This window comes from Trematomus bernacchii, unplaced genomic scaffold (genome assembly GCF_902827165.1).
Source record: "Trematomus bernacchii unplaced genomic scaffold, fTreBer1.1, whole genome shotgun sequence".
Taxonomy (NCBI): Eukaryota; Metazoa; Chordata; class Actinopteri; order Perciformes; family Nototheniidae; genus Trematomus; species Trematomus bernacchii.
The window spans coordinates 7740619-7768609 of NW_022987582.1; the positions used below are offsets into that span (position 1 = coordinate 7740619).

Consider the following 27991-nt stretch of genomic DNA (forward strand, 5'->3'; position numbering starts at 1 on the left):
TTACATACATGGAGTACAGGGTAACTTCAATACACTCTACACGTTTATTAATGTCTTTTTGTACTTCAAAATAGTGTGGCCTACGGAAAACCTGAGAGTCAAGGTGAACAAATTAGATCTCCTACATTTAGGACATCATTTTTTGTTGAAACACATAGAAGTGCAAAGGCTGTTGCGATCTTTATATATACAATTATCAGAACCTATTAGTTACTGGACACAATTTTTCTAAGAATCTTGAGTCTGACCAGTAAGCAGATTCATAATTTTCCTCATTTCATTTAGATTTGAAAAAGTACGAACATACAAGACAATCCATTCCGCATAAGAGGTTTTACTTAACATTGAACACCAAACAAAACATCACTTTCTTGCCTCTCAGGGCTTACTGTGTCACATTGAGAGGGAAAACAAAGGAAGGATGAGTAATTATAGTATCTGGTTTTCATTAATAAAAAACTTCAAACCGTCAATGGTGTTCCGACAGACTAAGCCTTCAGTACAGCGAGTAGAAGCTCTTACTGTAATCAATCAGGTAAGTCATTCAGAAGAAGTGTGTCTGTGCTGTTCAGGGGCTTATTAACACCAGCACACACACACACACACACACACACACACACACACACCACACACACACACACACACACACACACACACACACACACACACACACACACACACACACACACACACACACACACACACACACACACACACACCGAAAGGAGCCAGTGGAGGAGATAAGACAGAATTGATGGTAATTCCAGAAATAGCACCTTAAGGATCATCACCCCGACCAGTCAGGCTGTATGACTCACCCACCCCCGCCTCCTCTGCCTCCCCCCTTCTCTCCCTTACTCTCTCCCTTTACCTCCTCTCTCACCCATGTTCTGCGTCTCTCGTGGGATGGTGACTCACAAACACATTGACTGCATGAATCCCAATGTGGACAGCTGCAGGGATGAGAGGGCAGCGAGGACAGAATTAGATCACAGTTCACACTTTTCTTTCCCGTGGGCGGGAGTTTACAGTGGATTAATGCAACCTTGGTTCATGGTGAAACAGAGATGCAAAATAGCTGAACAAAATAACGAGATGTTTTTTTATTGTAAGTCTACATTGCATTATAAATCTCGTCTCGCCTGTGTTGCAGATTACAAATGTCCGAGACCTAGTTCTGTTACCGGTGTCGCTTAGAATCTTCTTGCCTTAAGATATTGTATACATAAAAACACATTATTTTATTTGATACAAGTAATGCAACATTTAACTGTATCACTGTAAGCCCTCATGTTATTGTGCATACGTTATTATCATGCACACATTTCAAAAAATGAATGATTTTAATGAAAAGCATGCTGACGAACAATGTGTTGGTCTGACTGTCAATATAATGACAAACATGCTGTTGCTCACCATGTTGTCATGGTTAGAACATGGTTGTCATGCTAACTCTGACATCATCTAACAGATCAGTTGTCCTAGCAACATGGACACAATCACTGTTGCTGGTGGATCCATCTATCTAGGGTGAAAGCAAAATGATGCCGTTCAAGTAGCTACACTTTAATGAGCTACATCAATGCAAAATATTTTTTATTTAAAACATACTAAAAAACGCATTAGTAAATATTAAAGTGTTGACCTTTCATCTACTTCACATAAATCCATTTTATAATTTCACAAACACTGTTTACAGTAAAGTCGAAAAACAACACAGTTATCATAATCACAGTATTTTTTTATTTTTGTTGACACATTTGAAGTGATGTTATAATGAAGTGACAGACATCACATTCTGTTTGGTTGAATCCCTCCCTGTCATTTTCACTTAATTATATTTATGGTAAAAGATATTATGTAAATAAACAAATATGCATAAGACATAATGACTATATAATGAGGAATTGATATTGGAAATTCACAGTATGCATACAACATTACCCAACGCACTTACAAAAAGAAAGTTCACTTTTATCACTTGCATACAAATCATGTTTAAAAACAAGAAAGTAAAATCATACCTGATAAAAATATGTATTTCAACAGAAAAACATATAATGACTGTATAAATATATATTTAAGTTCCCCAGCATCACACTGAAACAAGCAGCCCAATAATTAACAGTATGTCTTAATTACAAATAGGAATATATAACTAAAGCTCTTTTATAATGTGTTTCAAAATAGTTGTTAAATACATACCTGCAATTTAGATCATAAGGCAGCCATTCAAACATTTCTTTCTTGACATTTGGGACATTGTTTTTATTTAAATGCAGATTCTACGTGGACTTTTTTTTTGCTCTGCCACCTTTATTATGAATATATTGTATTCTAAAAGTATTGCTTGCTATTATGAGCATTCATTTTCTTTACTAATCTTTCCTGCTTTTATCTTGCTTGTCTTGCTCATCACCCGCCGCCTCTTTCTCTCCATTTTCTGCGTCATCTTTGGCTGAATCCTCCTCCATGTCCAGTTCTGCTCCGCTCTCCTCCTCCTCCTCCTCCTCTTCCTCTCCGCTCACCTCTCCGTTCTCCTCTCTCTCCTCTTCCCCTGACTCTTTGGTAGCTCCCTCTTTTGTTTCGCTCTCTTCCTCTCCCTGCTTCCCGCTGCTTCTGCTACTTCTCCCGTTATCGCTCTCTTTTGTCTGGTTATCTGAGCGAGTCTTCCCCGGGTCACTGCTGTGTTCTGTCTCCGTCTGTTCCTCCCCCGTGTCTACACCATTAACTCGCTCCTCTCTGCTTTGCTCACCCTTCCCACTGTCTGCATCTCTCTTCTCTTCTTCTCTATGTGTGTCTTCCCTTTCACCCTCAGAAGACGTATGCTTTCCATCCTCTTTCTCTTTGCTGTCCGAGGCCTTATCGCTGCTGCTCACGCTGGACCCCTGCTTCTCACCGCTAACCTCCTCCTTACTGTCCTCCGTGACCTCTTCATTCACTTCTTCTGTAACCTCCTCCTTACTCTCCTCCGTGACCTCTTCTGTCACCTCCTCCTTACTGTCCTCCGTGACCTCTTCCTTCACTTCTTCTGTCACTTCCTCCTTACTCTCCTCCGTGACCTCTTCCTTCACTTCTTCTGTCACCTCCTCCTTACTCTCCTCCGTGACCTCTTCTTCACCTCCTCCTTACTCTCCTCCGTGACCTTTTCCTTCACCTCCTCCTTACTCTCCTCCGTGACCTCTTCCTTCACTTCTTCTGTCACCTCCTCCTTACTCTCCTTTGTGACCTCTTCCTTCACTTCTTCTTTAACCTCCTTCTCCTCAGATCCCGCTGTTGCCTCTCCCTCTTTTTGATCATTTCCCTCTTCCCCTCCCTCTTTTTGTCCCCTCGTCTTCTGGTTTTCCTTCATTTCTTCTTTGATAGTAGAAGTGTCTTCTTCGGTGGTGTTTTCAACCTCCTTCTCTCTCTGTTCTTCCTTTTCACCATTCTGCTCTGCGGCCTTTGCATCATCATCATCGTCATCGTCTGCAGGTTTCTGTAATGCAATAACACCACAGACAGATTTTATAGCTCTGAATATTTTATGTAATGTAATTGGATTGTTTACAATAATTCTCCCCGTGACCTACACTTTCCTGAAAGAGAGTGATAGCGCTATTGAATCATGAGCACTTACAAATCAAGTGGAGCCAAAGCCTTACGTTTTTTTTTTTTAAACGCTTTTTATGGCACGCCAATCAATATGCAACAGTTCACTGAGCAACACAGACGTTGAAAAATATGAGTCAAACCGGTGGTAATGTAACAAAATGCACGAATATTAACAATTCTGCATGTTTAAATAACGTTTCTTTGGCTCATAAATCTAAAATGATACCAATCTACAAAACTACACTAGGCTAGCAGACTCAATAATAATTCTCCGGGTATCATGAGAGAAACAGAAATGTACTACTTTTTAGAAAGACACCATTTATTGCTTCGGAACTAGTGCATAATCGATAGTTTACCTCATCAGCTGGCTGGTCTTGGGAGGTCTTGTCCTCAGCGTTCACATCATCATCCTTTGATTCAGGGTCATCTGGAAAAAGATAGATAACACAGTTATATAAACTCAGGACACTCTTGGAAAATGGGCTGATTACACAGAAATGACGTCTGTTTCTTTAAGAAAGTGAATCAGGGCATATAGAAATCAACGTGCTCCAGCCTGGAGTGTGTCATTGGGTTTTGAATGGGTTTGTTACGGGCAATATAACATGAGGGTGAGTCATGGTGTTCATCATGGTGTAAATACGTCAACATTTGTTCCATCTTATACCGGCTTAAATAGACTTCTTCAGGGCAAATCAGACAAAACAGACAGAGGGGAATTAAAATAATATGCATTTCATCATTATCGTAATTCGATAACAATTTGACTGACATTCTGGTTTGTAGAAGCTCAACAACACCAAATGAAGCAGAGTACAAAGCAAAACATGTATTCAGATGTATTCAATGCCACTTTTGTTATCTAAAATCCTCATACAATCACTTTGCTTTTTATTCTCTAATGTCATTTTACAGGTTTATTATGAGGAATATTGCGTACTATTTTTTAGGCCCTAAACCCAGTCAGAGTCCATTAAATCAATTCAGAAATCCACAACACGTCTCTTACAAATAAGGGAGCTTTTATCCATCATTCAGTGAGTGACTAGTTGAAAGGATCAATCTTTTATACCACAGCTATGTTTTTCAGCCTTTCTCGAACAAAACACAGCACAAGAGTGACACCTGGTGGTGAGGAGGAAAACACCCAAGAGTATTTCAGGCAAGTAAACAACTTCCACAGACAATGGAAGTGTGGAGGAGAGAGATAGAAAACATGAACGCAAGATCAGGGCAGGAAGAGACGGTGAGCAAATGTACAATAGAAATTGAATTTTTAAGCATTTTAATCACCATGAACCCTCACATATACGTATATTAAGGTAGATGGTTTTGTATTGTAAAACAGACATTCCTTCAGGTTTTTCTTTACACTGGCTTTTACTGTTAGAATGTCAACTCAAAATACACTTTTGATCACAGATTCAATCTGAAGCTTTTTCGATTTCCAATCAATTTTTTTATCAACGTTGTTGCTGCAGTCATTTAATACTTTCACGGAAGACACAATATGTACGGACTGAATAATGTACCTAAGGTTGGTAGATTGGACACAAGAACATAAATCAATCTGCCACAGTTGTCAGATTACAACAACATACTGTATCCTGCCCTGTCCCCAGAGGAAGCACCTGTCATCATTTACAGTCTAAGCAACTGCATAGTGATACTGTGGAATGTGATGTTTCAATGAGAACATCACAACCACAACTCCACACCAGCTGCACACTCGCTTTTATTGAAGCAATCAGCTCAGCAAGGCAGGTTTGTTGGAGTGCAAAATTAATACCTTTTTTTTCCTTTTTTCCAGTTTTCATGTGAGCATGTGCATCAAAGGCCTAGGAGTAATTAACCCTAAACATCATAAGAGGAATACAACTATACGCTCTGATAAACAACATAATTACACACTTGTTTTGAAACACTGGATGAGACGGAATATTCCAATCAGAAATAAGCCGCAAAACAGTAAGGGGGGAAAAAAAATACCAGAATGGAATAATGAATGTCTTTAATATTAGTTTCCCTTTCTACACATACCAGTTAAAGAAGAATAATGACTCGGGTAGAGATTAGAAGAGTTTATGGAGACATTTTATGCATTTCAAATGCAAAACTGATTGAAGTTTAGCTATGGTGGGAGATGAAACGTTATGGTAATAATAACGGACCTCTTTAAGAATATTTTATGGAAATCGCTCGCATTCATTAAGGGCCGGACGATTGAGTGTAAGCAGTAAGCAGTGGATGAGCCGCCGCGACTCTAAACATCTTAACGTGATTTGAGGATGAGACACGGGCTCATGAAAATGCTAAATCGAATTAAATATTTACAATATCCCCCTCCTTGCTCTTCAATAAATCCAGTAGACTCGGGTTCTGGTGTTGCAAATGGCTTGACAGTGTGTGTGCAAGTTTATATCTGTCTGGCATACACACACAGATACACGTACACACATCCCTTCTTTAACTTAAACACTATTGGCACACAATCTCAGACAGAGTGCACCCACACTTCTGAAGTAATGCTACATCTCATTCATCAGTGTGAGGTAAACCTGTGAGTGTGTATAATTACTCATATAAATGGCTCTCGCTGCCATTGTTATGAAAGGTAAAGTTATAAATGACTGTTGTTCCACAGAAATGTAATAAAGCACAACTGAAGATGAAGTGATAGCAGATAGTAAACTATACACACACACACACACACACACACACACACACACACACACACACACACACACACACACACACACACACACACACACACACACACACACACACACACACACACACACACACACACACACACACACACACACACACACACACACACACACAGCAGGATGTTTAGTTTTAGGAATGTGCTTTGTAAAATAAAAACACCTCACTTGTGATCTCAATACGTACACCTTGGCTACATAAAATGACATTGTGCAGCTTTGATCTGTGTTTCCATTTGATGTGCTCATCCAATTCTAGCAATCCTAACACACCAGGGGAATCCAGTGTGCAGTTTACACCAGGTAACACTATGTTAATACTATTCCATTAAATATATATGGCTTATATTCATCAACTCAATTAATAAAACAACTAAATGTATCGGAGCCGAAACAACCCCCTGATGTTCCCTGTGTGCTCGGGTGAACCCTGAACCTGAAATAAGTCATTGTTTTCTAGTCCAAGTAAAGTGTGAGCAAAACCAATGCATTGTTTAATTTATTCCATGTGACAAAAGGGATTGTTACCAATCTTCTCTCTTTTGTTTTACAGAAGTTGTTGCAGCAGTGAGTTTGAACTCAGCAGGGAGTTGGGTAGAAATTGACGTGTGAATAAAGCTTACATTTTGTGGGACAGCAACAAAGAGTGACATTGTATATTTTATCATTGTATCTTTTCATTAAAGTGTTTCAGTGTTTTCCTTACTGAGGAGTGGAAGTGAGTAATCATGTCTAGCAGAGACACCCAAGGTCTAATATCATGTTTGAAAGCTTTTCCACTCCTACAGGAAGGGTTTCTGAGAAAAATCAATACAGCACAATCAAGTTATTGACTCCACAGGATATCTGTAGCACACCAGGGCATGGATCTTCTTTTTTTTTTTCGTGCAAATGGAACCGCAAATTGGTTTGTTGAGTATGTATATGATGCTTTTAGCAGCTGTGAAGTCATTGTGCTGGAGAAACCTTTTGAAATGCCGTGTATATCCTTTATTCCGGTTTCTTTGAGGACTGTTTGTAATTCTTCTACAGTTACAAAATGTTCTCAGAGCTGTGACACTTCTGGGGAAACGTATCGAACTGAACAAAGCTTTTCTCAGTCTTGAGACCGTAATAGACCAAAGCATATCAGTGAGGTGTTAAGCTAAAAGGTAACTTGAGATTTGACATAAGCAAACCCAATATAATGCAAAATGTTGCCTCTTTTGTAATAATTCCACTTATAACACTATTTATAAGTTACCATCAAATGATCAGCATCCATCCTTTACAGTGCAAACTTGTTTAATCACAGCATGGTGTTTGCCAATATATTCCTTGAAAGGGAAGGAATGCTAAGCCAAAGTAGGCCTCTATAGCCACAGCATAATTACATATATGTTCTGTCCTTGATGTGTGTTTTTGGTGTATATCTGTCGTGCATGTGCTTTCTTGGCTGTGTTTTGGCACCACCTTGTGGTGGTTGTTTGACACTGCTGCTTTCTAGTGGTTTATTTGATTCCTGTTGCTCCACGTGTTGCTTGAGTTGTTTCATGAACGGACGTCTGGTCTCCATGGGCTGTGCTTCGTATTTCCCGCTGGTTCACGCATCGTCTGTGAGTGTTATTGTCCGACAGACTGTGGCTTCATGGGAATATGTTGTATGTAAAATGTTTATGTTTGTAGAAATGCAGTGAGTATTCTTTGCGGCTAAGCTACTAGCAGCTAGGCTGATTAGCTTCTCAGTTTGTGCACCGTAGCTCATTGTGTGAAGTATTCTGTCTATTTAGCTCATCAGTCGGGCAGTCAATAATAAACTGTTATGTCTGTATTGTCTTTACAGTTTCACCAAGTAAAGAGACTTCAGTAAAACTGACAACTGTGCTGGAGTTTTCTTTCAAACGGTTTAACTGGATGGATAGCTAGCTCAGTGCTAGTGAGACCCTTACAGTGAAAAGACGGCATTACAGCCAGCTCCGGGGACGGAGACAGGCTTCCTACGGAGCGACACCAAGAGCTAAGTGGCTAACTCAGTGCATATGTACAGCCTTCACGCCAGCTTATCTCTTCATCCACGTTATTGAATTCACAACCCAGCCATTATGGAAGAAAATGACAACATGGATAAAATAAGTGTAAACGCACACTCTGTGCACACACGTGCGTCACGCTCATCATCCAGCTCAAAGGCTAATTTAGCACTGGCTATGGCTATGGCAAGGGCTGAAGCAGCACAGGCTAGAACATCACACTCTAAGTGGGAAATTGAGCTAAAAGTCGAGCAAGCACGCATTCAAGCTACTCTTGATGCATTAAAGGAAGAAAAGGAGAAAGATGCTGCCATAGCTGAAGTAAAAATGTTGCAGGCTGGTTTACTAGAACTTGATGTTGAAGAGGCCAGCAGAGGCTCTAATCCAGTGTCTCAACACTTTATGTACCAGCGCACCGCTGCTTATGTGAAAGAGCAAACCAGCAGAATAGGTGGATCGCCTAGCAAAATTAGTGACATTGTTGCCCCCATAGGCCCACACCTAAATGAACCATCACAACATAGTAAAGGAGAGGATGTTAAGCCTACACAGTCCTACTCACTTAAAGGCCTTGCTCAAACACAAGCTGCTGTTTCTACCCAAACTACGCCTCACCACACATTAAAGGCTCCTCGACCTGGTACACCAGCACCGCCGTGGACTCTCAATAAGCAGTCTCCATTCTATGCTTATCAGCCTAACCAAGGTACGCCCTATGAAGCCAGTTACCACAACCCTCAAACAACTAACGATCTGGCTAAATATCTTGCCCGCAGTAACTTAGTGACATCAGGCCTCACAACATTCGACGATCAACCAATGAATTATTGGGCTTGGAAAACGTCCTTCCTAAGTGCTATTGCTGGTCTGGATCTGTCTGTTGGAGAAGAACTCGACCTGCTCTGCAAATATCTAGGAAAAGAGTCATCAGATCAGGTGAGGAGAATCAAGGCCGTCAACATCAGACACCCTGACGCTGGACTAATGATGGCCTGGGAGAGGCTTGAGGAAATATACGGCTCACCTGAGGTCATTGAACAGGCTCTCTTTGACAAGCTAGAAAGCTTCCCCAAACTGACCAACAAAGACCCAAAACGACTCAGAGAGTTAGCAGACCTGCTGTTAGAGCTTGAGGCTGCTAAGAGAGATGGCTCCCTCCCAGGTCTGTCATATTTGGATACTTCCAGAGGGGTTAAGCCCATCATCGAAAAACTCCCATACAACATCCAAGAAAAGTGGATATCTTATGGTTCAAGATACAAACGTGATCATCAAGACAGTTTCCCACCTTTCTCTGTCTTTGCAGACTTTGTTCGTACAGAGGCAAAAGCTCGTAATGATCCCAGCTTCAACCTCTCCACGACAGTTCCTATGGAGAAAAAGAGTACGTGGGAGAAATCCACGAAGATGCCTGTATCTGTTCACAAGACACAAGTGTCGTCTGCTGACAGATATGAAAGCAGAGAGGATAAGAAGCTAACAGACCCAAACAACCATTGTCCTCTACATAAGAAACCACACCCTCTGAAGAAATGCAGAAGCTTTAGAGAAAAGAGTCTAGAGGAGCGCAAACAGCTCTTAAAGGAACATTCCTTTTGCTTCCGGTGCTGCTCCTCTACTGGTCATCTCGCCAGAAACTGCACGGCTGAGGTGAAATGTATAGAATGTGGGAGCACGGGTCACGTGTCAGCACTACACCCAGGACCAGCAGTCTGGAAACCTAAGCCCTCTCCTCCCTCTTCAGAGCACGGCGGGGAGGAAGACAAAGCAGACTATCAGGTCACATCAAAGTGCACACAAGTGTGTGGTGAAGGTGTTAGCGCACGAGCATGCTCGAAAATATGCCTTGTAAGTGTGTATCCAGCTGGTCGCTCGGAAGAGGCCAAGAAAATGTATGCAATACTGGACGAGCAGAGTAATCGTTCCTTGGCACACTCTGAGTTCTTCAACGTTTTCAAAATCACAGGGCCTTCCTTCCCTTACACACTGGAAACATGCGCTGGACTAACTCAGACAACAGGGAGAAGAGCTAGTGGGTTCACAGTGGAATCAGCAGACAAAAAGCTAAGCTTTCCTTTGCCTTCACTTTTAGAGTGCAACCAAGTTCCCAACAACCGCTCCGAAGTCCCTACGCCAAATGCAGCTCATCACCATGCTCACCTGAAGTGCATTGCCGACGAAATACCACCTCTCGATCCTAACACTGACATACTCCTCTTGCTGGGCAGAGACATTCTCAGGGTCCACAAGGTCCGTGAGCAGATAAGTGGTCCAGACAACGCACCGTTCGCCCAAAGGCTGGACCTGGGATGGGTTGTCGTTGGTGACGTGTGTCTAGCAGGTGCTCGCGAACCACTAGAGGTGAACAGTTACAAGACGTCTATCTTGGAGAATGGTCGTACTAGCCATCTGCAGCCATGCAACAACCAAATCAAGATAAGAGAAATCTTCAATCAAGCCCCTGACTACACACATCATCCAGCACTGACCTCTAAGTTCAGCACAGCAACACATGATGCAGACAGTCTGGGTCAAACCATCTTCACGCGAACTGCCAACGACCACAAACTAGCACCATCCGTAGAAGATATGAAGTTTCTTAAGATCATGGAAGCAGAGTTTCATCAAGACAGCTCGAAGAGCTGGGTGGGACCACTACCTTTCCGGTTACCAAGACAGAGGCTGCCTAACAATAGGAAACAAGCACAAGATCGTCTTGCCTCATTGAGACGCACGCTGGAAAAACGGCCACAGATGAAAGCCCACTTTCTAGAGTTCACAGCAAAACAAATACGGTCTGACTGCGGCACTAACTTCGTTGGCGCTTCTCGAGAGTTGCAAATGAAGACTACAGATCCCAGTGGCAACAACGTGGAGAAGTACCTGAGCACGCAGAACTGCACATGGGTGTTCAACCCGCCACATGCGTCCCACATGGGTGGGGCATGGGAACGGATGATTGGCATCGCTCGTCGCATTCTTGACTATCTGCTGCTTGAACAGAAGAAGTCTTCTTTGACGCATGAAGTTCTGCTTACGCTCATGGCTGAGGTGACAGCAGTCATCAATGCTAGACCTCTCATTCCAGTATCTTCAGATCCAGAGTCACCTCTCATCCTCACCCCAGCAATGCTCTTGACCCTCAAAACAGGCTCTACACCACCTCCTCCAGGTAACTTTGAAGAGGCATACCTCTTTAAAGAGCAGTGGAAGCAAGTTCAGAGCCTGGCGGACACCTTTTGGAGTAGGTGGAGAAAAGAATATCTCAAGACTCTGCAGTTTCGTCACAAGTGGCAGTCTAAGAGGCCAAACCTTCAAGAGGGAGACATTGTTCTCCTGAAAGACAATCAGGCTCAGAGAAACGATTGGCCTATGGCCACCATCACAAAGACATTCCCAGGAAGGGATGGACTGGTGCGTAAGATCGAGGTAGAGATCTCCAAGGACAAGACCAAAAGGATCTTTTCTCGTCCTGTTACAGAAGTGGTCCTGCTTCTGTCTCCAAAGACTGATTCTTGTTGATTGATCTGGGGTTTAAAAACCCCAGGCGGGGAGTGTTCTGTCCTTGATGTGTGTTTTTGGTGTATATCTGTCGTGCATGTGCTTTCTTGGCTGTGTTTTGGCACCACCTTGTGGTGGTTGTTTGACACTGCTGCTTTCTAGTGGTTTATTTGATTCCTGTTGCTCCACGTGTTGCTTGAGTTGTTTCATGAACGGACGTCTGGTCTCCATGGGCTGTGCTTCGTATTTCCCGCTGGTTCACGCATCGTCTGTGAGTGTTATTGTCCGACAGACTGTGGCTTCATGGGAATATGTTGTATGTAAAATGTTTATGTTTGTAGAAATGCAGTGAGTATTCTTTGCGGCTAAGCTACTAGCAGCTAGGCTGATTAGCTTCTCAGTTTGTGCACCGTAGCTCATTGTGTGAAGTATTCTGTCTATTTAGCTCATCAGTCGGGCAGTCAATAATAAACTGTTATGTCTGTATTGTCTTTACAGTTTCACCAAGTAAAGAGACTTCAGTAAAACTGACAACTGTGCTGGAGTTTTCTTTCAAACGGTTTAACTGGATGGATAGCTAGCTCAGTGCTAGTGAGACCCTTACAATATATATGTTTGTTATTTCATCCTTTCAGCTGTTAATATGCGCCATGAGACACTCACACATTTGAACTCTGACAGGCTGACATTTTACTTTACAAGCTCTTAAGGAAGACATGTTCTTGAAAAGGCTTTTGATGCCATGGTTGGTAGAACGTCTGTGTGTTTTGTTTAGGTTCCAGGAGAGCAGGATATTTATTCTTTCAAACCAAGTTATGAAAAATACATTTCTGAAAGGCAGAGGTTATACAGTAGCTGTAGGTAACTACAAATCACTTATTTTAGCACATAATATCCATGCTTGTAAACCAACGCATGGATAAATCTTTGGTGTGGCCTCTACAAGCCAATTTTACTTTTAGCGGATTAGCTCAGCAGTGTTTAATACACATTTGACGTACTACTTAATGTGCCTAAATCACCCAACACAACACCTCCTATACATCACCATACAGTCCAGTGTATTGCTTATTTACACCCAGCTGATTTAACCCACTCAGCACATGGCTGAGTTATGGCAGGATGTAAAACAACATGGGTAGTAACTCTGAATGGTAATTATGAAATGTTGCCACTCAGCAAGTGTGCTCCAGTCATTGGCCAGGGTCCTGTTAAAGCCTTTAATGACGGCATGGCCGGCCACCAGCATGAGAAAGACCCAGTTGGTATTGGGTTTATAGTGATGTGACACGCAGAAAAACAATCCATCTGCTCAGTGTAAAATCTGATGACTGGATATTGTGCTTGTTCATCTGTTTCTCTCTCTCTCTCATGCATACACACAATATATTTTTATTGTAATTCATATGTTTATGAGGCAAAATGGCACAAGAGAATCATTGAGTTTAGAGTGATGCATGTTTTACAGTCAACACGGCAGAAAATCATAGCTGAGCACACCTTATTAATCATATTTGTTATGCTGATGCTTTACAAAACAACTCTTTTAAAAAGGAACACCAACGTTTTTACACCCTAAATAAATATAGTTGTCTAAAAAGAGCATTACTTTGGCTGGCAAACATGTTCTGTGGCTGTATTGGAAGCATTTCTCATGACAGATGCTATTAAGTTGCGTTAAGAGGAATTTGAGAACCAGCATTTTCAGAGCAAATTAGGAAATAAAAGTCACAATATCTCGGCCCCTATTGCTTTGACCCTTTATTTAAAAAACGGTTTCTTTTGAGTGCATGACCTTAATGAAAGTGCAAATTCTGAATTGTCACTTTCAAGCAATGAGCATGGTGGGAACTGTGCTTAAGAATAAGGATCATAAGTAAAGCTTTTTTAACAGGAAATGCACTAAAAACAGACACAAAGATCTTATATTGTATTATTGTAGGACATATGCAGAAGTTACGTTTATCAGTGTATAGGATTATTTACGTGAAGCTTTTTCCCAGGATGCATCTGATGAAAAAACACTTTACATTATCTCTAGAGTGATTATTTCAGTAGGGTAGAACTTGCCTATCATCTGCTATAGAGTGCAGCCTTGTGCGCAGATTTGACATTAAATCAGAGGACAGCTCAGTTTAACATTGTTGCAGTCAGACAGGCAGAATAATATTTATAAAGGTCATGGCTTCGGTTTCATATAATAATAGTTCATGGAGTTTGTTCTCTCAATTCTCTCACTGTATCGTAGCACAACAACACAATCTCATGTTGTAAAATACAGATATTTGTATGTAGTAAAGGTTTTGTAAATAAACGTTTACATTTAGTTAATTGGATTTTTAATTATTGAATACAACTCACGGCAGAATGTATAAGTAGATCCCTAAAGTGCAGACTTAAAAAACAATCATGTCTTGAAAACATTTGTATTAACACAAACCAAACCCTCTGTGTGAATAGAAAAGTCATTTTTTTCAATTATACAATTAAAATCTGCATTCGATTATATATTTATTTTGCACTTTAAACCGCATTGTTTTGACTAAAACGCATAAATGAAACAAAATGTAAATTTGAAAGTCAACGTATGACTGCGTTATAATAACCATAGACTGTATAACCTACAGTGATAAACACAAAGTGCTTTGCTCTGGAAACACAGCAACTTCCTGAGCCCATCTCCAACACATGTTGTAAACTTCAGATCTCCACAAATGTCAGATATTTACTCTTGCCATTTAGGTTGAATGTCAAAGCTGTTTCAGTGTCTCTGATAAAAAAAACTTCAGATGCTGATGTTCCTATCACAGCTAATCCAGATCCGTCTAGTAGCTAAACCTCTAAGAAAATACAGCTAGCTAGATTAGAAGTGACAGAAATTAAGAAAATTAATGTCATTGAAAGTGTCACACGTTGCCCTAACCCTATACTTTACATGTCACATTCAGGCCTATTGTATGTCACAGCTGAAACACTTGTTATCAGATTAATGTGGCAGATTAGTACAGCTACCCTGCACTTTAATCCAGTAATCCTGCATCAAAGGGTCACCAAGAACCTTTTTCAGATGTCGTGAAAAGGGGAAGATGAAAGGAGAGGAAGAATGAAGGAGGGGATTGAGAAAGATGGCCGCGTTGTCTGAAATGTGACATGAGAGCGTCTGCACAAAGTCACATAAAAACAGACATGTGCATAAACCCACATATTAACACTTTAAAGCAGTGCTCACAACCAACACTTTCCAAGAACTTGGCAAGAAGAAAATCTTCCCTTAAATGTTGCCATCTCTCATCCTTCGCTGCTGAGCTCCTTTTTTTTTTGACACAGGCACACAAATTCAGACACACAGCCTCTTTGTGTTCATGTCTCCTGCCTCCCGACGCGGTTTTGAACCCTATTTCACTCTGACAGGCATTATAAATACATATGCTAACAAGGCTAATTCCCCAAGGCAGCATCACATTTTATGACACCAGTGGCACAAAGTTGATCTGGCTTGGATGGATTGTGCATAAACACGCACAGACACACACAGACATGCTCACAGATGCTCCTTCATTCCTCTCACATTCAACTTCCAAATAATACCAAGAATGTTTCATTTTTCAGTTTACCACAGCTACCTTGACTTCAAATCAAAGTCCATTCGAGAAAATTGACAGGAATGCACATAAAGTCGGCCACTTGTGTGAAATAAATTGCATTCGGTCCTGCTACATCAAATTATGCCGCTTTGTGCATGACAAATTGGTAGCTATTCAGAGCAAGAGGTTTTCTGTAAAGTGGATGACCCTGTGTTATTTCAAAGAAATGTGAAAGTATAAGTAAGTGCACTATAAACCAAACTGAAGTATTGAGATCGCACATTTGAAATATTCAAATGCTTGTTGTGTGTGTGTCTGTGAAAGAGTGCAGGGAGCTAGGCCTTGGGGTGTGTGTCTCCAATCTCTTGCTGATGTAAAATCTACTATTAACTGAATCAGTTTCAGATGTGTTGTTTTCCAATGATATCCCATAGCGTAACATACATGGACACTTTCTTCTATGGCAGACATTTCATTTATAGAACAGTAAATCCAATGCGAGGAGTCTTAAACCTGCATTTTTTTCTATTCGCCAGCAGGGGGCGACTCCACTGGTAACAAAAATAAGTCTGATTGTATAGAAGTCAACGAGAAAATCACACTACTTCACACTTGATGTATTTCCACAGTTATCAATTTCCTGACAGGTTTTTGGTCTCAATCGCTAGTTTAGAGTTTTCTTCAATACAGCATGTTGTCTATTCTATTAATGATGGGCCCATTTAGAATCTTTAAAATAGGGGAAAGCAGTGAAAAAGAAAGAAAGATGATTATTTTCGCAGATGCCAATCAGGTGCAGAATGAGAAGGACATACACTAAATGTTGCATATTTTGCAACTCCTTCCTAATGAATGCACAGAGGCATATACAATGGATGTAAGAGTCCACGTACTCAGAAGACCTCCTTCTCTTCTCATTGTGCTGTTTTTCTCTCTCTGCCTTTCCTCTCTCTCCTCTAGTCCATACTTTTCTGTCTGTCCGTCCTTCTTGAAGTGCAAGGCTCTTTTGTTGATTTTCAAAGCAGCAATTTGGCCCCAGCAAGGGGCAGAGGCAAGTACAATTCTGCTTTGATGACTCTAAATGGACAGATTATCCAAATGAAAGGCAATTATCCAAACCCCACCCATCCCTCTACCCTTCAATATCTCTGTGGCTTTTTCTCTCCACTCAATGCTCACGCTCCACCATCTCAGGCTATTCATCATACTTACCATTTGATTCCACCTGTACTCTTCTCCTTCCTTTTAATGTCCTCCCCCCTTCATCATCTCAACCTTTTATTCCCTCTTCCTTAACCCTTCTTCTCCCTCCTATATCCCCTCACCTGCCCAAAAAAATATGTTCCTCTTTCTTTCTTTTCCTCTTTCTTTTATCTTTTATCCATTTTCCATTCCTGCTTTCTCTTTTTACTTTTTCCTTTTCTCTCCCTTTTCCGAAAGGGAGCAATTATCTGAACTGGTCACAAAGGCCCTTTAAGCAATAGAACACTGATAAACATCCTATTTCTATTTTGAGGTTAGCAACAACTGCTGATTGGTAACATGAACATGAATGTGGTTTTGATCACTGGATAAATCCGGCTGACTATTTACTGAATTGAAAAAAGGCTTGCGTAAAGTATATACCAGTGTTGGGTGAAGCGTACGACATGCAATGCATCTTGTTGGTTAAGTCTTTTAAGCCAAATGTCTTTGTTATAGTAAGTTCAAATTCATTCCGTGACCTTTGCTGCATGAGTTGTCACACTGCCCCCCCACTGTCTCTGCTGTCACTCACCACTGTGTTCACTCTAATGAAGCAGAAAAGTCAGAAGCTTTACAATACAGCAGACACAAACTGCTGGAGTTGTCCTCAGTCTGGCTTCCAGCAGCTGATAGACAGTGAATAATGGGGACTGGCGTACCAGCACACACACACACACACACACACACACACACACACACACACACACACACACACACACACACACACACACACACACACACACACACACACACACACACACACACACACACACACACACACACACACACACACACACACACACACACACACACACACACACACACACACACACACACACACACACACACACACACACACACACACACACACACACACACACACACTAGCCTCGGTGTCACAGAGTCCGCAGAGAACAGAGGGAGAATCTCCAGTTACGGGGTCACTCTGTTTCATTTGTCTCTTTTCTTCTCTCTCTACATCATTTGCACATTTCAAAGGCTTTCAGTCTGTACATCTCCCCTCCCAAATACATCGGTAATGACATGACACCTTTATAATAATTGTTTTGTTTTCATTCCTTTGTTCCAGCACACAACCTCAGAGATCTGAAGTGTGGGTTTCACGCTGTGTTCTTTCCACAGCCTCTGCCAGTCAGACAACTTTTTGGCTGCTTTCCTTTTTGGCTCCAGATTTAGAAGTGTTTACCTCAAAGCCAGCCAGGCCAGGATTCCCCCAAAGGGATGATGACACCAAACACACCTCTGTGCTGCGGTGAATCACTAAACAAAGGTGGTATGAATACTGTGTCCCTAAGCTAAACTGCACAAACATGACCACAACCATAACAGCTAATGGTTACTGAAGTAATCGTCGGCTCTTACTTGCTTTTGAGAAGCGAAATAGCATTCTAGCATCTGTTTGCCTTGGGCTAAACAAAGAGAGAGGATATGTTTGGGAATCCTCATTATACTGTATCTTAGTGTGATCAGCACCATGGACAGAGACACACTGCCATGCCCAGATTACAAAACACACACTACACATACTGTAGCTACCACGCAAGACAAGTATATAACTGTTTTTTCCTAACATGACAGCATTTGGAGACAAAAGGACTTCAAAGGTCAAACAGTGAAGGGTGCATGAGAACGTCATATGCTCTCCAAGCCATTCAAACGATCTTCTACTAATGCCTGATCTTGTTTTCCGAGTTGTCTGTCTGTTAATTTAATCTATGGTCAATGTCACCCAAGGGGACCAATAATGCAACATGTTTTCGCTCTGCCTGTAATACGACATGCCACACAATCTGATCCGCGGCGGATTTTTGAGGGTGACATTACAGGTTACAAATACACACGGATAAAAGAGTCACGCGCACACACATTCCTCATCCCTCTCTTTTGATGCAAAATGCCAGCTCCCCTGAACCACAGACACAATTCTCCACGCTCCTCTGGGCTTCTGCTGTCAACTCTCCTGCCATAAGAGCAAACAGGCAACATCTATCATGAGCCACCAGATGACGTAATGGTGCTTCATACCGCAGTAGGAGTTATAATAAGGTCAGCAGCAGTCTGCAGAAAATCCAAATCCCTTTTACTGTAAAAGTCAATCTGTTTTTTTAATAAGGAAATCAAAAATGTGTAATTCCCTCTCAGAGTTTTATTTACAATGTGGTATATACTATCTTTGCTAAACATCTGTTAGAGTCCCAGAGCAAAACACATCCCAATGTTAAACAAATCTGCCAGCTGCCAATGAGTGAAGAAAAAGTAAAGATTGGAGTTTCTGCAGGACATTATAATATACTGATCATAAAACCAGAAGATGACGTAATGTGTTTCTTGGAATAGTAGTTCATGTCATCATGCTAGACCTACTTTCTATATATCGGCTGTATTTCTTGCAGAGCAACAGTGCCACTGTGTGGGCATTTAAGAACAAAGCAGGTTACATAAGATTTGAAAGGACATGCATTACATCATATATCTGAGTCTCGTATGACCCCATCTGTAAAAAAGCAAGAGACAATACAGTAGGTGTTTTTGAGTAATGTTCTGCCTCTCTTTATAGGACTTATTTACTGCTAGTGATCTATTCTGGTTGTTTACTGCTGCTTTGTTATAAGCTTGTACTGCCCAAACATAACGTGTGGTCTTAAAATAATACCGAAAATACAGATATTAAAAAGGTTAGGTTCTCACACTGTGTCAAAAGTGTCCTTTAGCCAAGCATGTTCTTGGTCTTACAATCAGATGACACGCATACTCTATCCCACTCTATATAGCACATGTAGATACATAACAAAATGATGAATGATTAGGAGAATACAACATGTGACAGATTTTGGTGACCCCTTTAGGGAAGTTTGGTAAAAATGTGACATACTATTGCAGTATCTAGGGTGAGTGCAAATAGCTGTTTAATTCATATATAACAAATATATTTGAACATGTACTTATATGAACAGATTCTAAATCAATTACATTATAGTGAAATAGGCAAAATAGCTATTTCCACCAAACATTGAGAAACTAAGGAAACTAAGGAATTTGATGAGTATATTTTCTCTTATAAGCTTTTCTGTAAACTATTCTAAAACTCTTAGGGTTACATTGAATTGCAATACTGGTGGTGGTTTATTTCTGTTCACTGCATGATTCAACAAATCTTAACAAAGATGAGCTTATCTGAATCAGCAGGTATATGATACTATTGAATTGCTACTGTTCCGTTTGTTTCCGCATTACCATTGTCAGCGATGCCGAGGGTCTCGCTCTGTTCACTCCTCCTCTTCCTGAGGGACATGAGTCTGGCCTGGGAAATCTCTCTCACGATGGAGGACAGATGATCCTTCCTGCTGCCGTTGAGGCCCGGAAGAGAAATCTTGGACACTTCACCTCCACTATTACTGCATCGCACCACAGTCTTACTCTGGAGAAAAAAACAAGTACATACAGCACTGGACTAGAAATGTACCGAATACGTTGTTCAAGCGTTATCTGCTCCTGTCTCATCAATTGCCTGGCATGAATGCTCAGTTTAACCTTTAAAGTTAATTGTATAAGAAATATTAAAGGATGGATACATAATAAATGTCTTCAGTAAGCATTCAAACAACAAGGCCGGAAAATACACATCCTTGAACTACAAGTAGGCTGAGTTTGAACATTTGAAGGAAAACTAAATCATACAGCAAATCTAATACTTTCCTCTCTTCTGTGAATGTTTAAGAATGCTGTGATAAATATGTATATGTCAGTTTGGTTATCAAAGCTATGAAAGGTGCAGCTATGAAAACATTTGATTTGTTCATTTCAATTAGAAACACAACTAAATAGTCAGATCAATGCAATGGACATGCAATGCTTACATTTCCATTTTGCTTGGACAACCTGTAGATCGGTGGTAGAGAGTAAGCTTTTGTTCTGCAAACAAAGATGGTTTCACTATAATGAATACAGGATACTGAGTGTCTGCCTTACAGCTCGGATTTATAAAGAAAGGCAGTTCAAACTAGCTATGCTCTTTTTGTAACCACAATATAACTCAAGTTTGTCTGAAAATAAAAAGTTGGAGGTTTAAAACCTTGCACTGTGAGTTATCTGATAATAAAGAGATGTACAAAACGTATAATTACTTCCAATAATGCGAACAAAGCCTGTTAAAGAGCGTCGTGTATGTGCATGTGAACAGGTAACTATTTTACAGTTCCCTTGTGAACTTGTTAATTTCTACAGTGTACAAATCAAGTCAAATGCTATTTGGAGCTGAGGGTTGTATGTTTCAGTAGAAAGCAGATATTAGCCCTGGAGGAGTCATTAGTTGCCACACTGTAACACTGACAAACACAAACTGCGTGGTCTCCAAGAGGCATCCCAGGTGGCCAAAGAGTTACACTTTTAAATTGCCATAACTTTCCAAAGAGGACAGTGGAATCTCAATACTTCATCTTGTGTATCATTGGTCAATACTAGGCTCTGTATACAGTTGTTTTAGGAGATGTAAAGATGTAGTGAATGTTTATATTTGATTGTTTGAGAAGGTTGATAACAGTATACAAGGGTGCAGATTTAGAAAACATATTATTTAAGGGTAATTTCTAAAGTGCAGTGCTTACCCATTGACCCTCCTTGTCCCCCTGGGTTTGGTCAAGAGAAGATCACTGTAAGGCAGCTTCTTAAATCTCTCTCTTCCCACAGCCACATACAGCTGACCACACTCCAGCTGGTTCCCATCAGTCACCTGCTGGCCTTCATAGGTGTAGAGACTGGAATAAAGACACAAAGCCAAAAGCCCCAAAGTTTCCATTAAATGTTTGTAACAGTTTTTCAAAACGAGAAGCTCCGATAATCCTCATTTGGACAGATTTGAATAATTAAGATGGTCAAATATTAACAAGGAAATACTGTTCCTGTATCAACACACTGTTTTTGTGTAACACATTACATTCAAAAACCTATATGGTAACATTAGTAACCTAAGGCAGCTTTAACAAAAGTCCCTTTTTTCAGTTACATATCAATTTGTGCAGCACAATCTAATAAGATCTGCTATGATAATAAACATGCAGTGTGAGTTTGGAAACCTTTGATTGTCCTGGAGCTTTTGCTTACAGGTAAAGAGAAACATTATATCAGGGGAACCAATACAATCCATATGTAAAGTGTGATTATATTTGTAGCTGTACCTCCGGATACCCCCCAGGACTCTCATGCCCATCTTCTCTGTGATCACCTCGAGAACTCTTTCAAACTGGCCGAGTATCCTCTGGTGGATCAACAGCCTCATGGCGGGGTTCAAGACATCGCCATTTGCTACTACACTAAGTAGAGAACAAAAACATTTAAATAAAACATTGATACAGAATGGTTTCCCTTGTTAAGTATACCCCTTAGTGAAGTCAATGGTATCACTTAAAGTTAAAATGCATCCTATGAGATTAGGACTAAGCAGTCCATGACATTACCGACCACTTGGGTTACAGTGTAAACATTTTCTGATGTTCTGTACATTTTAGGCTTTATATGGTATTGTAATAAAGCACAATGAAAACATAGTTCAAATGAAGGGGAAAAATGTAACTTACAATATTGTACATGGCTCCTTGATGGGTTTCAGGAATCGAGCTGACACAACGATACGATTCGGTGGAGTTGGTTTGGCCTACAAATGAGTGATAAAATGAAGAGTAAAATATGTCAAACCTACAGCTGCTCATAGATCAATACAGATGATGTAGCACACATACAGTATACATCTGGTATGGGCAAAGGGCTAAAGGTAAAAGGAAATATCCATAATATACTGTATATATTTCTGATAACTAGGAGTACAACATGCTTCAAAAGCTTGTTTGCAGCTCTGTGTCCAGTTGGGATTTAAGGACACCACTTGTTTCCCAGCAGAGATCAAGAAAAACATACAGAGCGAACTTTAGGGACTCTTGCTTTTGGGACCAGCGCTAACTCAGAGGTCAATATTGATATTCTTGTTGGTAAGGACAGCATTGCAGCTCCTAAATATAGCTGTTCATGCCAGGACAGTCGCCAAGGCTAATTCTGCTCGAGAATCAATGCCTCCTGCAGTGGTAGCAGCTTCAAGGAGCACAATGTGTTAATTGTAGACAATAATATGTATATTTATTTAAAAAAAAGGATATACTATTAAAACTATATATACATATATATTGTTTTCTTTCCTTTTGCTTTGAGAGATACACAGTCTAAAAAACAAGATTGTGTGAAATCAAAAGCTTAAACCCCCGACGGCAAAGAAACAAAGCTTTTGTAGACACTGAAATATTCTATCTCCCATCACTGTCACAGCAAAAGAATGAGGCCTCTTTAATCCTTTGAGGTTGGGAGGTTGCATAGAGTGAGCACTGCAGGTCCTGTCCCATAACGCCGGTAACCTACTGTGACTCTGAGACTAAACTGTGGATCCTCTGACAGAGAAAGAGATAAGGATGGAGGTATATTACCGGGGGCCTGGGAGTGCACCCTGGCAACAGAGATGTAAAGGCAAGTAGAAGAAGTGGAATTGAAAATCGTACTTCAGAATAACAAGGTGTTATATATAGTTTCAGTAATATAGGAGTAACAAGTTGCAAGGTCAGGATGTCCTTCTGTTAGTGGACGTGTTGTTAAAAGGATTTTGATGCACATTGGATCACTTTTTTTAAGGCTAAGCGCAAGCACTAAACAAATTCTGACCTGGCAGATCATATTTCTATGCAGTTTTCTACACAATCGCTAATAAAAATAACTTGATATGTGCCACTGCACTTCCTCGGGTGACATACGACAAGCATGAAGTCGATTGGTCAGAGGGTGGGCAAGTTAATACAAAATGAGACACACACACACACACACACACACACACACACACACACACACACACACACACACACACACACACACACACACACACACACACACACACACACACACACACACACACACACACACACACACACACACACACACACACACACACACACACACACACACACACACACACACACACACACACACACACACACACACACACACACACACACACACACACACACACACACACACACACACACACACAGGTGTACTACAAACCACAGAGACTAGAATAAGCCGCATAGCTAGTTACCAATCGAAGCAAGGACCAAACAGAAAACAAGCACAGCTAGATGTGGCTTACTCTCTAGAGAGCCATTAAAAGAACTGGAAAAGTACATTGTATTTTGTAAGCATATGATCTTTGATTTTTACAGCTGGAAAGGTCCCCCTCAGCTCATTTTATAAACCGTTGTCTTCCAGTTCACTAAGACTCATGTTCATTCAAAGAAAATGTTTCGTGTACAAAGTTTTTATTTTGTATTACTTATGGATCTTTCTTAACCCTTCTGTTATCCTTGGGGTCAATTTGAAAAAAATGGTTCACATTATTTGTTTTGCTTAGTATTTCATGACTTTTCGTAATTTAGTGAGGACTAATGGATAAACATAAAATGAACATGAAGATCAGTTTTAAATGTCCTGTACGCACTTTGTACGCATCGGTGTTCCTTGGGGTCGATTTGACCCCAGGCTGTTTTAGTAGTATAAAACATATACAAATTTCAATATTTTACACATATTTGTGTTGATTGTGTAGGATGATATTGAGGTGACTATTACATGCAAATGTATCATTGTAAAAAAGAACTACCCTCTGCTTTAGTTATTGGTCCTTTAACAACATCAAAAAGATCTTACTTTAACATTTTATTTCAGTCAGTGAGATTTTATGGTGATTTATATATTTTTCGAAAGTCACATAATAGGAATTCTGGATGTTTAAAGGGGTCTGTGGGGGGGAAGGTTGGGGTAATGTTTTATTTAAATGGTTATTTAGTCAACTAAGATACCTAAAGCACCAGAGACATACATGTTGGTTAACATTTGGAATATGATCATTGTCTTGAGTTTTAAACTACTGGGGTCAAATTGACCCCAGAGGATAAAGGGTGTAAAGTAAATCTGAGGATAACAGGAGGGTTGACAAAGTTCAGATGTACTTTAGCAAACAGACAGTGCAGTCAGTAACAGTGTTAATAAAATGTTCATTTACATTCAGCAAATATTTGTCGCAGTTTTAAAATCGAATTATTGTAATGTTATCAGATTAAAAAATTTAAAAAACAACAATACATCGGCAACATGTATCGCTTATCGGCCGCCCTGCTCTCTAAATATTGACATTGGCCATTGTTAAGCCATGTCGGTCAACCATTAATAAAAAGCCACGTACATAATGGGTTCATCTGAGGCAGTAACCTTCCTATAATTAGTCCTTCCTATAATGCTCCAAAATCAATAAGGACAAGAAACCGGCTTACCAACCATCCAGCCGGCTGAGAGTTCTCATCATTAATAGACACAATCAGGCAGGTTACTGTAAGTGGGGTAGTGAGGGGGAAGCAGGGTCCTTGTCAAATAAATTGGCTCTTTTTATGCTCGCCACGTAACCACAGCAGCAACAACAAGCCCTTGAGGTTATCTTTGATGAGTGAGCTTACACTGGGTGATAAGACGAAATCAAGAGCATAGAGAGCATTTCCTGATTCACTTTGTATGATTAACATGTTACAGTGCTGTTTGTGGCTAGAGGCAAAGGACAAAGTCATAGAAAATCATGGGCTGCAGAGAAAGACCTGACAAAGAAAACGTTATAAGGGTCCATTGTTTTCTCTCACTAAAGCCACACTCTAATATGAATGGAGGAAATATAGGTTGGTAATGCCTTCCTTAGAAGACATTTCATTATGACTTTAAATCACCTTTAAAAACAGAAACAATGCAACCTAAAACTGGGTTTTAAGTTGCTCGTTTTTTGGCTCTGACTTCATAGCTGGTGATGAAAGATGCATTGAAAGAAGGGATGATTATGATCCATAAATCAATAATGCATGGCCATTGAGACAGCAACAAAGTGATTATTTGCAGCAGACAAAGTGAAAGAGATGCTTAACATAACACCTTGCTTAAATTATCTTTCTTAAACCTTTACACAGTGGGAGGGGGCAGACAAGGGTGAATCCTCATGAATCTTGTATTTAGTGGCAGTTTCAAATGTTAAAAAGTTGGATTGAGTAAAGAGCAACTGAAACACTAGCTGGTGAAGGATTTCATCAATCTCTGATAACAAATAAGAGAAAAACTATATCTACAATAACGCAAATAAAATAATGCCATTCAAAAAATGTGTCTACGCTATAGTTATTTATTTGTATGGGACTACTTAACCTTAACTGAGTTCACAAAGCCTTAAACTGGGAATAAAGAAACGCGTCTCAAACATGTTCAGAGTGATCAATGCTGATGTGTCCAACAAAGACTTTGTACTGGATTTCTGTCAGGCACAGGCTGGCTCAATGGTAAGATGTTGTCCAGTCCACTGTGTACAAGGTAATTAGCAAGGGACTGACAGACGCGGTCAAGTCAGGCCACTAGTGCTTCTCACTGCTAAAAGTAAAGGACCAGGAGGTGAAGTGGAACCTGAGGACCTTCTCTGGCAAGGGCATGTGGTAATGCACCACACCCCAACACTGTAGGTGATTGGCAGGACGATGTAAATTATGTAAACAGGTTCCATCTCTGCAGATTGTGTTTATAATATGATGCCAACAATTTTGCAGATTGGAAATGCCAGGCGTTAACAAAAAGGCTTTGCTTTTCTCTAACAACATTTCTCTCTTAATATACTTGAATATGTAATCAAAACAAAACATTTGAAATCTGGCATTCAAGTTTGATCTGGGGGATTGTATCGTTATGATTCAAATCTTAAAGCAACATGTGATCACACTGCTGGTACAGTAGCTTCAGTTACTACATTCCTTTAATAGGGCCTTACCTTTCTTGACTGTTTTAACAAATGAAATACTTTTTGACTAAACACACAAAAATGTGCTTACTATAAAAGGTTTGCCTTACCTGTATTGGAAGAGTCTGCATCATCCTCTTCCTTCTTGAGCCAATCTGTAGGTAACTACAGAAAAAAAACATAAACTCAAGTTAGCCTCAATGAATCATGCACAGCTCACTGATTTCCTAACTCTGTACTCTGTAACTCACAAACTAAGAAATATTACAATATGGAATTAGGAATTAGGAATTTTCCTCAAATATGTATTGGACTAGAATATGTTAATGCTTGTAGGATTAGCATGTGTTTTTTCCTTTATCTTTAAAGTAATCTGAAACTACATCCATACATTCCTCAGAATTGTGGTGGAGTAAAAATATAAAGGAGCAGAACATTTAATTACACATATTTCAAAGTTGTAGTTGGAAGCTGCTTATTGTGAATACAAAGTGCTGTTAACTGTAAGTTAATTGTTATTTAGTAAATACTTTTAGAACCCAATTTATCTGGGTATTAAAGCAACAGCATGATTAATATTGAGTGCATATCCTATCAGCTCAGCAGCAGATAAGATAGCCATGTCTGTTCCTGGTCATTTTAATATCTACACATGGCAAAGAGCATGGTGAGAATACACAAACGTCATGTCCCCTTAATACCTTGCAACTGATCTGATTCACCACCGCACACCATGAATAACTCGCTGCACAAATCTAATTATCTGCAGTATAAGTCCACTTATTTTTAGGTTAGAGCAGAGTACCCTGCTCTGAAGTGCTGATCCCATCTACACCATGCTGTGAGTCGGCGTGGGACAAAACTGTTGTGTCACAAAAACTTCCAAGACCATGTCTGACTACACGTCTGATGCCGAGTGACTACAAAGTGTGTATTTAGACATAGCTGATTGAGTGTGTGCATTGGATTATTTCTGTAAATGGGTTGAACCTGGTCACCAATAATTGTATTAAACATTTCAGAATATATGCCTATGTAAAGACTAATTTGAGAAATATATTTGACTGTACTTATTAAGCCAAACGCAAGTCAAGTCTTACTCAAGTCTTCGGAATCTCTCCCTCCCAGCAGCGACGTACTGCTCCCCGCTCTGCAGGCTCTCCAAGCTGTCCACCTTGTGCCCTCCTCTCGGTGTGTAGATGTTTCTCACCGCTCCAAACGGGGCTTGTATCCCGCCGGTCACCTCTCTCAGCAAAGTTTCAAAGTTGGACACCCTCTTATGGTTGATCACTATCCGGCGAGCATCGTAGTAAGGGTCGCCGTTCCGGTACATGAAAATGTTCTTCACCACGGGCTGGGACAGAAAGTTTGGCTTTTCCGAGCCCATCGTTGTGTGTAAAAGCAGAGAACGTGACGGAGATAATCTTTGTTATGATAAACTGACAACAGGTTGATCCCCCT

At 40.4% G+C, this 27991-nt stretch overlaps 1 protein-coding gene across 1 annotated transcript; it reads right to left on the bottom strand.

Annotated features, from left to right (window-relative positions):
• Nucleotides 1–1760: 1760 nt before the first annotated feature.
• Nucleotides 1761–27917, bottom strand: LOC117480107 (doublecortin domain-containing protein 2-like). The gene is made up of 10 exons (XM_034127291.1): nt 27631–27917; nt 26641–26695; nt 22257–22333; nt 21858–21992; nt 21288–21437; nt 20541–20595; nt 19918–20101; nt 3954–4024; nt 3254–3478; nt 1761–2960 (listed from the first exon to the last, which is right to left on the bottom strand). The coding sequence occupies exons 1-10, from the start codon at nt 27915–27917 to the stop codon at nt 2379–2381; spliced, it is 1821 nt and encodes a 606-aa protein (XP_033983182.1). The 3' UTR covers nt 1761–2378.
• Between the last annotated feature and the right edge of the window lie 74 nt (nt 27918–27991).

Coding starts and splice junctions, on each gene's coding strand:
- LOC117480107 (XM_034127291.1), bottom strand. CDS start 27,917: ATGGGCTCGGAAAAGCCAAACTTTCTGTCCCAGCCCGTGGTGAAGAAC. Junction 21,993..22,256: donor AAGGAGCCATGTACAATATT/GTAAGTTACATT, acceptor TTCTCTACTTAG/TGTAGTAGCAAATGGCGATG. Junction 3,479..3,953: donor AAGACCAGCCAGCTGATGAG/GTAAACTATCGA, acceptor ATTGCATTACAG/AAACCTGCAGACGATGACGA.